This window comes from Heterocephalus glaber, unplaced genomic scaffold (assembly GCF_053883595.1).
Source record: "Heterocephalus glaber isolate CG9 unplaced genomic scaffold, H.glaber_assembly_v1.0 deba00001004, whole genome shotgun sequence".
NCBI classification, from domain to species: domain Eukaryota; kingdom Metazoa; phylum Chordata; class Mammalia; order Rodentia; family Bathyergidae; genus Heterocephalus; species Heterocephalus glaber.
Genome location: NW_028258179.1, coordinates 10,065,571 through 10,078,657, shown reverse-complemented (window position 1 = coordinate 10,078,657; position 13,087 = coordinate 10,065,571). Strand labels below are relative to the sequence as shown.

Sequence of the window (13,087 nt, the reverse complement as noted above, 5' to 3'; positions counted from 1 at the left end):
GGAAAGATGGCTGACGTGGTCTAGGGTCCCCTGCCTTGTGCTCGTGTGCCCTAGTGATGGTGCTCAGAGCCCTCGGTGTAGAGCTGCATACCCTCAGGGTCCCTTCTTTAGCCTGCTGCAAGGCCTGGCCTCAGCAGGAACACAGGGAGCCACAGAGCAGCGTCAGCCACCCCTTGCCAGGCTGAGTGGTGGCCTCAGGCTGACGCCATGGCGTCCTGTGCTGGCACACAGCAGCCGTGGAGGCTGCAGGGTGAGGGCGGTCCTGGCCACAGCACAGGTGGTCAGTTGTGCACGTGCCCGGGTTTTCTGGGGAGATGAGGGGTCCAACCCACCTTCCTTGGCCGGCATTAGGGGCTTCAGCCCACCTCCCTGTCGGGGTCACTGCTGCTGCCCTAGGAGAGGGTCCGTGGCTGCCCGCCTGGCCCCAGCAGCAGTGATTCAGAATCCAGTGTGGTGAGTGCCAAGCTCCCCTGAGACTGCTTCTATCCCGACTCTGTCTGCATCGTGTGCACCTAAAAGCCCTGCTATCTGCTATCTGCTGAGTGTTCGACTATGAGCAGCACAGGGGTTGTGCATTAAGAGGTGGTTTTCCCACTTCTCAAGTGAAATATCTCATTCATGTCCCCAGAAGATGTAAACCACTGTATTTCCCAGAATTCTGAAGTGTGTTCTCACTGTGCCTTCTGATCACCCTAAGTGTCTACGTGCTTTTTAGTTCACTCGCACGTGTATGTAGTCCCTGGTCGGGGGCACCAGGCCTCTGCAGGGCTGGCACGGCCTGCCGGGGTGCCCAGCCTTCCTGTGCCATGCACGGGGACGGTACTGCACGTGCTTGGATGGATGCCCTGGGAAGTGTTTGTTGTCCTTGTCTCAGGCAGGGCACCCTGCCTCTGCAGGAATGATCAGGTGGCCAGGGCCAGAGCTGGGGTGGGGACAGCTGGGGTGACACTCCCTCCACCGGTGTGAACACAGCCTGTGCCGCAGTGGTTCCAGATCACCTCGGAGACAGAAAGCCTGGGGCCCCAGTGCCACAACCTGCACTGGCGTTTACGCTGAGGCTGTGGGTGCAGGCTTCGGACATACCTGTGACGTGCTCCACCATCTCGTGGGTGAATTCCCTCAAGCTAAGTGAGCCTTCAGACTCCAGCCCACTTGCTGCAGTGGACCCTGTGTGGATGTACCCTCCGACCACCCATGTTTGGTGACCGCCCATCCTCCCTCTGCCATGTCCTCTGCTGGTCTGGTGACACCTTCTCCTGCCCTTGCAGAACCGTGGTCATGCCAATTGCCAATGAGTTTGCCCCAGACATGGTGCTGGTGTCATCGGGCTTCGATGCCGTGGAGGGCCACCCCACACCTCTCGGAGGGTACAACCTCTCTGCCAGATGTAAGTGTCGGTCGGGACCAGCTCTGTTCGGTTTGTGACTGAAGGGAAGTTACCTTACTTCCTAGCCAGTACTGATGGTGCCAGCAGCCAGTGCCTTCACCCTGGGGCCCCAGGGAGACAGAGCCACTCTAGTGTGGCTGCTCAGACAAACCTGTCCCTCATCATGGGGTCTCATGGCCAACGGGTGACCAGGCAGCAAGCAACAAGTGCCATCTCTAGGGTGGACATTGGGCATAGAAGAGGCACTGTGGGACTCAATCGAAATAGACACCCAGATGTGAACATAGAAATCCCTATGTGGGCATCACAGCGCTGACCTGTGTGTGCTTATACCTGTGTGTGTGTGCGTGCATGCACACATGCAGAGCACACCAGCTGCCCGGGACAGCAGGGCCCCCTGGGAAGCAGTAGATGGTGCAGTCCCTTGGTGGGGTTAGCTGGCTCCGCCCTCAGAGCACACCAAAAATACCCCGCATGCTCCCCATAGGCCAGAGGGTCCCAAGCTGGGCTCTTCAGTGGACTCATGAGTCTCACTGGGCCCTGCCAGGGATGGCAGTGCCCCACCCCTGGTTCTTGTGGGAAGCACCTTGCCACAATGCTCCCCACCTCCCTTTCCTGTTGCAGGTTTCGGGTACCTGACGAAGCAGCTGATGGGCCTGGCCGGCGGCCGGATCGTGCTGGCCCTCGAGGGAGGCCATGACCTGACAGCCATCTGCGATGCCTCGGAAGCCTGTGTTTCTGCTCTGCTGGGAAACGAGGTACAGAGACCCCGAGGATGCACCACACCAATGGCCGCAGGCCTGCTGCCCAGAGCTGTAGTCAGGGCCTGACCCACGGGCTGTTCGCCTTTGCTTTCAGCTCTGCTGCGCGCTCCTCTCCACCCTGCCTAGTCTCGCTCTTTCAGTGGAAGAAGTCTTTGGTGGTGGCCCGAAGGCGGGGAGAGCACCCGCAGAAAGCGTGCTCCATGCAGACGGTCCAGGGCTCTCTGTGGCACGTGCTCATTTGGTCTGTGTGCCTGTCATATGTGCAACATCCAGGATCCCGTGGTGGAATGCTGCTGCTGCTGCTGCTACTAGCTTCCTCCCTGGGCAGTTCGCCTCTCTAGGCAACTCTCGGTGGGTTCGGGTGGCTCAAGGCTGAGCCACGGCCTGTCCCCAGCAGCCTGCTCTGTGCCCGGGGCTGGTTCCCAGGCCTGGCTGTGCTGTGCTCTGTCACCTCAGGACTGAGTCTGCAGATCTGTGCCCTGCACAGCAGCCTCGGAGAGCCAGGTCACACCCGAGAGGAATGAGCCCCTGGAGCTTTTGCACCCGGCAGGATGGTGCACTCCTTGCATCCAGGTTCCCGGAGTGCCAGTCTGCTTGGCTGAGAGCTGTCCGGTCATGGGCTGGGCCCGAGGCAGGAGCTGCGGAGCCCTTCTTAGTGCAGCTGGGACCCTCTGGAGCACGTGGCAGAGCTGAGTCTCTGGAACGGGAAGTGGAAGCAGGGCGCACAGTCCCTGGTGCTAGCGCAGGCCACGTATGCCCTCATTGTGCCCTGAGGGCAGACGGCACAGGTCCTAGGAGGGATCGTCACACGGCCACAAGCCCGCCCAGGTTCTGAGCACCCCGACAGGGCAGCCTTGCCGTGGGGACACAAGGCCCACACCTGGGAGCGGTGCAGCACTTGGCCTCCACTGCCCTCTGGGCTCCATTGCCTGGGCCTGTGTGGAGGTGGGGCCGTCTGTCCATGGGGTGTCCCTCTCTCCATCCAGCCCTGCTGGAGTGCCAGTTTGCAGACCCCAGTGCACTGGCAGTGTCACCTGTAAGTGCCAGTCATTCCGGGAAGCACCGCTGATGGGGCGGCAGCTCTGGCTAGTGTGGAGCCGCGGGTGTCCACAGGGCAGCCCACTCTCAGGGGCCTCCTCCATGACAGGGAGCAGGTGCGGGTGGGAGGGAAACATCCGAGTCCCACCAGGCATCAGCCTGCTGGGGACAAGTGCGTCGCGGGGGCCCGGCCTGGAGGTGTCATCCTAGACAGTACAGAGTGGAGGTCACCATGCAGGCTGTCCTTCGGGCCGAGGCCCGTGGGAGGGGACAGTGGGGGCCTGCTGACCCCGAGGCCTGGCGCGCAGCGGCAGCACAAGCCCCAGGGCCACAAGCCGCGCCTGGCGTGGAGTTCGGTGGGTGTCCCTGCAGAGGAGGAGGGCTCGATGGCATGAATGGGCAGGAGATGCCCGGGGCAGGGGCCATGGCATCATCAAGAGGCCAGGTGTACACGACCCCACAGGGACAGTGAGGGAGAGGCTGCGCCTGGACCCAGCGCTTCCGGGGCTGGGCCTGTGGCCATGGTGATGCCTCAGACTGCAGGGCCCGGGGCTGTGAGCCTTCCCCAGAGTTGAAGGACGCCAGTGACAAGGCCCGGCCTGAGGCTCGGGAGAGGGGACCCGCTGAAGTTGCAGCCCTGTGACCACATGCGTCAGGTACTGGGGAGGTCGTTGGCCCCTCGTAAGTCCAGAGGCAGAGCTGAGAAGAGGGCGCAGAGAGGGGGAGAGTGCAGACAGCACGCGGCTGTTGGGTCCAGCCCAGGAGGACGGTGGAGGCCAAAGTGAGCCTGTCACTCAGCCCCTTCTGCAAGGCACGCCGAAGCCAGAGGCCCTGAGCCCAGGAACAGAGTGCCCATAAGGGTCAGGTGGGCTCCAGGGACCCGCCCCTGAGCCCAGGCTGGTCAGGGCTGTCCCGCGGCGCCTGGTGGGGTCTCGGGGAGGTGCATTGATGACAGAGGTCTGCAGTGACATGAGGTGGGGCTCTCTAAGCTGCTTCCTCTCGCAGGGTCCCTTCGAGGTGTGTGAGCCCCCCACCCCCCACCCCGCCGGCAGACACATGGACAGGAGGCGTCTGAGGCCGGGGACCCTAGCTCCATGTGTGTCCACTGAGTGATGGGAGCACGATGTCACCCCAGACTGTGGGCTGTGTGCCGGGCTCTTCCCAGGGGCCCCTGCCCAGTGACAGAGCAGTGGGGCACAGTTGGGCACCCTGGCCTGTGTCACCGGAGTGGCAGTGTGGACGGCCGGCTGGGGCCCAAGGCCAGAGTCTGGCTGTGCAGACCAAGGGCGACATCCCCGGTGGGCCCCAAGACTCCCCGTGGAGTCTCAGGCCATCTTCAGCCAGGCTCTGGACAGCAGGCAGGCGCTGTAGGGGTCTGGGCAGAGTGGGCACCAGCCAACTCCGGCCTCTGATGGTCCGGCCTCATGGCGGGCAGTGTGCACCCTGCTGTAAATCAGGCACACTACGGAGCAAGTGCATCACGTGCTGGGGAGCGGCCTGGCGCTGCCCTGGCGGGAATCCCAGTCTGCCTTTTAAACCGTCAGGAGCGTGACGCTGCCTCCCGTGTGCCACAGTTCAAAGGCAGCGGATGCGTTGTGCAGCCGTGTGTACTTTACAGCCCTTCCACAAGCACTGTAAAGCAACAGCAGAGAGCTGGGCTTTCACCTGGGCCTGTTCCCACTTCCTGCATTTGCTGTGCTAGTAGGAAACTGTTCTTTTACTGAAACACATCAAAAAGCAGGAAGTGCTAGTTTTATCAAGAGCTCTTCAGAAGTCTCTTTAATGAACCAAAGTTGGGCGGGCCTGTTCTTCTACCCCCACAGCCTTTGGTGAGAGTTGATGCACAGTGTTGGCCCAGTCCGCTGGCGGCCAGCTGCAGACACGGCAGCCTGCAGTTGTCCTTGCTGGGCGGCCAGCTGTGTCATAGCACTTGGCCCAGCACATCTCTCTCTGCCCCGCCGACTGGGCGCTTCCTTGGATGGGGCTGGGGTGAGGAAAGACCATCAGCTGGCACTGGTTCCTGTGGTGACTATGGTCACTGCACGGACCCAGGTGTGTCTGTAGCCACCAGTCCACCGTCTGCTCGGCACCATCCCGCTCATGTCCCCTTGCCAAGGTTGCCAACAGTGACACTCACACTGGCTTCCCCGGTTCTGACCTGCTGCTCTGAGAAGCGTGCCGAACCCTCCCGCAGAGGGCCCAGGCTCTGCCTCGGCTGTTCCTTCTGAAGCCGTTCCCCTGAGTGCAGGAGTCAGAGCCGCCACCCCTTGGTAAGCTGATGTCCCGTCACTGCAGAGGGCCCATTTTAGACCGGGTTGTGGCTTCCCTTGGAGTCTCTACTAGTGTTCAGGGTGTCACCCAGCTGCCTGGTGGCCCATCTGTTCCCATCCCTGACTCTGGCCTCGTGCTCAGGCTGTAACCAGTGAGAAGCTGGACCCTGTCAGCCTTTTTACATCCAGTCCACCAGTCTGCGCCGAGTGGAAGTCTTGGTCATTTCCACTTTGATTACTTAGTCTTCAGATTCATTTCTGCCATCTCCTTTTGTTCTTAGCTTGCCCTGTTTTCTGTAGCTCTCTCCTCTTGCTTGCCTTCCCTTCATGTGGATGAGGCTCCCTGCGCCCATTGCTCCCTATAGGGAGTCAGCAGATTCGCAGCCCCTGACCTTTGTATTCCTGGAGAGCCTTGGGGCCGCGCACGGCAGGCAGGGTCCCCCCCACCAGGCAGCCACAGCTGGGCCCATCAGCCCGTCAGGGTCGCCAGGCTGAGAAGAGGACACACGCCTGGACAGCGCGGTGTGAAGAAGTTACTGTTCATCAGAAACGCAAACGTGCCCAGAGCCCTGGCCGGCTGCCCTCCTGGGTCTCCGCCAGCAGCGGCCAACGGCAGCATCACCTCCTGCTTTGTTTGGCATTGCTGAGTGGACAGCGGTCTCACTGTTGCCCCTCCTCTGTGCATTTGGCTTTGCGGCCCTTGAGCCGTTGCCTTTCTCCTCACCCTTCTCCTTTCCCAACGCATCTCCTGGGCCCCTTTTTATTCCGCCGTATGTACCTGTTGCGGAGGCCCCCGGGAAAGAACCCATGCGGTGTCCCAGCTTGGTCGACGTTGCTCTTGGTCAGTTCCCTGGGTGTGTAGTGACAGTGTTTCCTCTTGACACACTGAAGGTGCCAAGCCGCTGTCTCCCTGCTTCCCTCGCCGTGAGAAGTGTGCAGCGCACTGCCACACTGGGCCGGTCACCCATCCTCTTGGAGCTCACCATCTGGCTCAACAGCTGGCCGCCGTCCTCTGCCCCAGGGTCCCCCTCTGTCTCCCCAGTTGGCGGCTGGCTCTCGGCTTTCCCTTGTTTCTGCCGATTCTGATGACGTCGCAGAGCCCTGGCCAGGTGTGGCGCAGCCGCCCCTCGGTTTACATCTTGTCTGAATCGCTGGTCTCCGCTGCAGAGTGGGCTGCCTCCCTGCACTGGGGACGCCAGGGAGCTGCTGAGCTCCGCCTCCTAGAGAGGGGCTGTGTCTCCTCCAAGGAACAGTTTTCTCTTTGCCCTCACTTTCCTCCTCGGTTAGTTCTTCACAGCTGCCTGAACTCTTGGATCCTCACCTTGTGCCTTGGGTTCCGGTCCTGGCCTGTGGGGTTTACTGCATCGCTCAGCCTGTCAGGCATGACCCTGGGTGCTGTTGCCGTTGGCCCATGTGACCGGTGGGTCCCCGTGGCTCGTGTCCTGGAGCACGTCCTGACTCCTCCACGGGCTCCGGGCCCCTGCCCGGCCCTGGCCGAGCTGCTGCTCACCGAGCCCTGCCTGCTTGGCTAAGAACCGTGCGGGACACCCTGGCGGGTTCCCCTGGCCCCGACCTGCCACCCCGCTGCGTTGTGGCTTTGACGGGACACACATTTTCCTGGAGTGGGGTGACGGTGCCCACGTGCAGGCTGGTTGGGCCGGTCCCTGGGGCTAGGTGCTCCCGTGTGTGGAGCCAGCCACCGCGATCACAGCTGCGCTCTTTCTTAGGCTCAGGCCCTAAGACCCGCTGGGCTGTGCTGACTGCCAGGAGAGCCGGGGCTGAGACCAGAGCCTCAACCACCGCAGGCTCCCCCCTCCCCCTCCCAACAGTCAGCGTGGCTGCCACCCACGCAGGGCCCAGCCTTCTTCGGCCACCTAGGGACCCATGAATGTGCTTGACAGCATCCTGACAGGGGTGGAAATGTCCTGTGGAAAACAACCAACTTTTATTAAAAACGTGTACAGACACCAGAGCCACGTGCGGCTCTTAGAGTGGCTTTGTCCTGGCTGCGTCCTGACTGCCTTTGGGAGATGCGTGCTCTCTGCGAGCCTCCAGTGTAACATGCGTGTGCATTGCCTTGTCTCCCTTCCTGCTCATGATTATCTGCATATTTTTCCCAGCTTGAGCCTCTGCCAGAAAAGGTCTTACAGCAGAGACCCAACGCCAACGCTGTCCGCTCCATGGAGAAGGTTGTGGAGATCCACGGTGAGTGGCACCAAGTGCTCGGGGATGGCCCAGGCCTCGCTGCCCACCGGTGTCTGAGCTGGTAGAGACTGGTTTCGCCTGCTGCGATGGTGTCCTCATCCCATTTCACAGAGCACGAGGATGGGGCTCAGTGTGAGGCACCGTCCAGGTCCCCGCTGCCAGGCCTGTTGCCGGCTGTGCGCCAAAGTACTGGGTCTGGTCTCCTCTTCTGACCCTGCTTGCAGGCAGCAGGTCCCAGTGCACACCATGCCCAGTGCCCATGTAGCCCTGCCCTCGTACAGAGCCCAGTGTGTCTAGGCCTTGAAGGTGCCCGGCAGGGTGACGCGGCCCTCGTGGGCAGTGCACCCCATGGGTCTGAAGCCACCTGTGGGCAGGGCCCAGCCTCCGGTGCACTCAGGCCCAGCGCCGTGGGGAGGCAGAGACTGGGCAGGGAGCTCAGGCCTCTCGGAAGGCCTCTGCCAGCCCCATGGTGCCCTGACAAGGAGACATCTCCACCGTACCCGGGGCCGTAGGTCATAACCCGGCAGGGCAGCTCCCTCGCAAGAGGCACCCCAGCATAACCGCAGCGATCTCCCTGGGCCCAGTAGCCCCTGTCACCGAGCCCTGTCCTCCCTCCAGGTAAGTACTGGCGCTGCCTGCACCGCTTGTCCTCCACCGTGGGACACTCGCTGATCCAGGCGCAGAAATGTGAGAACGAAGAAGCCGAGACGGTCACCGCCATGGCCTCGCTGTCCGTGGGCGTGAAGCCCACTGAGAAGAGGTGAGTGCCAGTCCCCGCCACGGCCCCTGCAGACTCGGGTGCGGCTTCTCTCTAGGCCGCAGGTCTAGAGACCTGGGAGTGGGCCGGGTGTGGGCAGCGCCACCCACCGCACGCCCCGCGCCCCTTTCCCCTCGCAGGCCGGAAGAGGAGCCCATGGAGGAGGAGCCGCCCCTGTAGCGTCCTCTCGAAGCTGCTGTTCCTCTTTTGTCTGTCTGTCTTGAAGCTCAGCGGGAGACTGTCCGTGTCGCTCGTGCATCCTGCGCGGGCTCTCTCAGCACAGGGGCGCCAGCCTGAGCAGCAGCGGGAGGCCTTTCCGCCGCCCGGACCGCAGGTCTCAAGAGGCACACGCACACCAGGCGTGGCGGCCTCACGGACCGGGACGCCGGCGACACGCAGGAGCCGAGCACACTCGGGCAGTCCCCGGGGAAGCCGCAAGGAAGCCACTGTGGCAGCTGGGGCAGAGTTGCTGGATCTAGTTGACACGAGGAAAGGAAAAATGAAAATCAAAGATCTAATAATACAAAACAAACTTGATTAAAACTGGTGCTTAACGTTTGATTCTTACCCACAGTTCTAAGTCTCCGTGTAAACCACTCAGCTCATCTTGTAGCTTATTTTTTTTTTAAACAGAAAGTTTTCTATGGCTTCAGCCTGCCCATGCACCTCAGCAGCGCACCGCGGGGTTTGCAGCTGGGCGGGGATGGAGTCGAGGAACCTTTAAAGAAAAAACTGGACAACACAAAGCGTGAGCCTGGGAGTCAGCCTGAGCTTCTCAAAGCCATCGGAAGATACGAGTTTGTGCCTTTTCTTTACTGCTCTGATGGATTTTTGTGGCTGGGTTTTCTGAAGTCTGAGGAACAATGCCTTAAGAAAAAATCAACAGCAGGAGTCGGTGGGACCGTTTGCTATGGCTGGGAGTCCACGGCCCTGGCCTGGTGCTCCATGGCATCCGGAGCGCCCATCCACGGCCTGGCGCGGCTTCATTGCTGTTTAGGGAAAGTGGAGGTTCCAGGAAAGCGGCAAACACTGTTGGGGGTTTTGAAGTCCAGCAGATTTTAAATGAATCCAAAGTGTTCTTTTCTCACCCGTCACGTAGCAGCGAGCATCTCCATTTGGTCGTGAAGCATGTCGTAGACACACCTGCAGTGTTGCGATCGGAATGCTTTCATCCAGAGCAAGTAGCATGAAGTATTGCTTAACTTTAGGTATAAATAAATATATATATGTATAATATATATTCCAATGTATTCCAAGCTAAGAAACTCGATTCTTATGAGATCTGGGTAAATATTTATATGCATTTATAGAAAAGTATATATATAATAACTGCAGATTGGGAAGGTCCTGCGAGTGGAGGGCCCCGCCAGCTCCCGGTGCTTAGGGAGCACGAGGGGCGTGGCCGTGCGAGCCCCCGAGCCCCGGGCAGCTTCGTACCGTTTGTACCTTCATTTTAATCATTTTCTAACAGAGGCCCTGCCCTCTGCACCCCTCCCTGCGCATATGTACCTAATGAGTTTTTATAGCAGATGATAGAAATTTGCTGTTGATTTTTGTAGAATTTTTCACAAAAAGATCCTAAATAAGCATTGGTTTGTGAATTTTACATTTTTTTCTCACCATTTAGCAGTTTTCTGAATGGTAATAATGTCTAAACTGTTTTGTTTTCTAAATTCTTGATGGAACATTTTTTTAACTTTGACCGTTTTTGTGATTTGTTTTTGTTTATTCTGTGCAGCGCGCAGGCCTGCCGCTGTCAGAACTGATTTTCTGAACATGAGCGTCAGTGAGGTCAGGAACTGGCCTTTTGGGTGGTACCGGCCATGCTGGCTCCTGCTCCCCGCAGCACTCGGGGTGTCGGGCTGTTTTCCTCTCCCCGGCAGGGCCCTCGGCCGCGGCACACCAGACCGGCAGCATTAGTGAACCCGCGTGTAGATCCTGACCACTCCGCCGGTGGAATCCCAGCTCCAGTTCCCAAGACCTTTTACACAGGTCGGCACCGCACGGCCATGAGGGGATTTCTGCTGCCGCCGCACGGCCCAGGCTCTGCTAGGCTCCAGGAAACCAGGGCCTCGCCGCCTGCCAAGGCCTCGGAGCCTGCGCTTCGGGAGGGACCGCCAGCTTTGACTTTGCTCTCTTTCTCTTTGCAGTAACTGGCAGCCACTTTTACTGGTAACTTATTTTCTACCACTTGAAGCCACCAATTTCATTCCAAAGTGTGTCATAGTTGAGACTTGAGGGAGGAGGGTCAGATGCTCAGGAGGGACCCCGAGCCAGGTTTCCGATTTTGGTGAAGTTTACAGGGTAGACACTAACTCGGCCAGACTCGTGCCGGGTGAGTGCATCTTGTTGGACTCCCAGGCACTGCTGCCCTCGGGCAGCGCCGAGGTGGTGGTTGCAGAGCAGGGCAGAGCAGTCTGGGCGTGTCTGGCTGGCCCCTCCCTGCTGGCTGCTTTCAGCTCTACAGCCAACCTTGGAAGGAGGCGCTGCCTGGAGGGCCGGGCCGCCTAGGCCCTTCCCACTGGTGCCACTGCCCCAGCTCCTCTGGCCTCACCCCCCTGTGGCCCTGCACCCCCATGGTGCACGGGAGGGCCGCATCATTTCACTGTGCTTTCAGATGGGGGTAACATGGGCTGCTGGGTGGCCAGGCTGTCACTGCAGCGCGAAGCCTCCCCATCTGGCTCTGCGGGGGCCTAGTGGCCGCAGGCCTCCCTTGCCAGCACACCCACTCCACAGCGTGCTGCAGCCACTACCGTGTAGCCTTTTCTTTCCTTTGAAGACACGCTTGACCCGTGTCCACAGCCAGCGTCAGGGCAGGTGGTGGCCCCGGGCGGGACAGGGCAGGGAGGGCTCGCCATGCACCTCCCTGCCTGGGCCTGGGGCCTTTGCCTTTTCTTTCTGCAAAGGCCTGCAGGGCACTGGCCGGGAGTTGGAGGGAGCACTTTAAGCCCTTTAGCAAAGGGAAGCCCCGGCCAGTGACCCACACGGGCGTCGCCCTGCCAGGCTTCCCGCTGCACACGCCGGGCCCATACCCCACCAGCAGGCGGTGCCACCTCGGACTGGCACTGCCTCGCGGGCTCCAGCTCCGGGGCCACTCTGTAGAAGTGTTTCAGTTTTTCTTTCCTTTCAAACTTTTCCAAGAGGAAGGGCCGTCGGGTCTGACTGCTGCGGCACTAGCCATGGGCCTCGCGTCTCCCCGTCGGAGCGTTCCTCCATCCCCGGCCACAGCCTTGTGCTCATTCCTGGTTTTGTAGACTTTGGGCCCACATGTTCCATGGGCATTGATACATATATAAATATAGAGATATAAACATATGAATATATTTTTTTAAGTTTCCTACACCTGGAGGTTGCATGGCCTGTACGCCCGGCATGTCTTTATATTGTATACGGATTTTGCACGCCGAACTCGGCAGCTTTGGGGAAGACGCAGAACGCCACTGTTCCCCTCTCGTGACATTTGCAGATACAAAAGAGATGCAAATTTTTCTGTAAAAGAAAACCTTGAAGGACAGGAGTCGGGGGGAAGGGAGTTTGAGTCTTACTGAACTTATTCTTAAGAAATTGTACTTTTTATTGTAAGAAAAAAATAAAAAGGACTACTTACACATTTGTCATATTAAGGAAAAAAGTTTACCTAGCACTTGTGACTACCGATAACAGAGTTCATTGTCTTTATGTGGAAACTGCTCCAGGAAGCCTGCGGCATGGGAGTGAGCTGCCTGTCTCCCGAGTTGATCTGGCTGGAGGGCTCTGGCTTTGTTCGGTGTGTTTGTTTCCTTTTTTTTCCTGCCACAGGGCCCGCTGCGCACTGCTGGCTGTCACCGGCCCTGTGACGGTTTATCCTGATTGAGAAGCGGGGCTCTTCGAGAGTCCCCTTCCAGGCAGCCATCCTGGCGAGGGCCCGGAGCTGGCGCGGCCTCTGGCATTGATGAAGTCTCCTTCGGGAAGGACAGAGCGGCCATTTCTGTGTTTTCTGGTGCATGTGCTCCACAGTGGAGGTGCCCTTTTTCGGTTGCGAGCTGACACGCATGTGTCATCTCTGCACTTTTACGCGCAGGGCTTGAACCTCCCTCACCAGGACTCCCGGACATGGGCCGGAGCTGCGCCGCCCTGGTGCGCCGCGTGGCTCCTGGAGCTCTGCCATTCCTCTCTGCTGTCCGGACCTCCGCGTGGTTCTTCCTTTTGCTCAGTGGAGTCGGAGGTCTTGTTTCGGTTTTTCATTCTTGTTTGTGTTGTGTGAGTGAAGCCTCGCTGACCAGCGGTGCTCTCCTCCGACTGTCAGCTTCTCTCTCCACCCCCGGAGTCCAGTGTCTGTACCACATTGCACACTGTCCCTCTTGCGGTGTAAATAAAGACTGCGCTCGTTGCCTCCATCTGTGCTCTGTCTCGCGCTCTTTCGCATTAGCTCTGTATGCCCGGGACTCTGCGGGACTGACCAGCACGCTGGGGGACCTTGGGGCCCCTGGGAACTGACCGCTATGCCCGGGAACCATGGGTCCCCCCGGGGACCGGCCACCGCATCTGGGGAGCCCCTGGAACCCAGACCTGAGGGGAACCCGCCACCCACTGTGGGCAGTGGGGCTGTGGGCATCTTTGTGGTAACCTGAACCACTGCACTTTTCTTTCCCAGAATGCCTTGTGAGCCATGGGCAGGTAGGTTGGA

The 13,087-nt window shown here is 59.7% G+C and overlaps 1 protein-coding gene across 13 annotated transcripts in view; it reads left to right on the top strand.

Annotated features, from left to right (window-relative positions):
- Hdac4 (histone deacetylase 4) overlaps positions 1-12,797 on the top strand; it is a 258,092-nt gene extending 245,295 nt beyond the window's left edge. For all 13 annotated transcript variants that reach the window (XM_004868416.4, XM_021247427.2, XM_087209562.1 and 10 more), the window contains 5 exons: positions 1,269-1,387; positions 2,012-2,145; positions 7,580-7,664; positions 8,283-8,424; positions 8,562-12,797. In XM_004868416.4, coding sequence (XP_004868473.1) covers positions 1,269-1,387; positions 2,012-2,145; positions 7,580-7,664; positions 8,283-8,424; positions 8,562-8,601 — 520 coding nt within the window. In that variant the 3' untranslated portion in view covers positions 8,602-12,797. The remainder of the gene's footprint in view (positions 1-1,268; positions 1,388-2,011; positions 2,146-7,579; positions 7,665-8,282; positions 8,425-8,561) is intronic.
- The last annotated feature ends 290 nt before the right edge of the window (positions 12,798-13,087 follow it).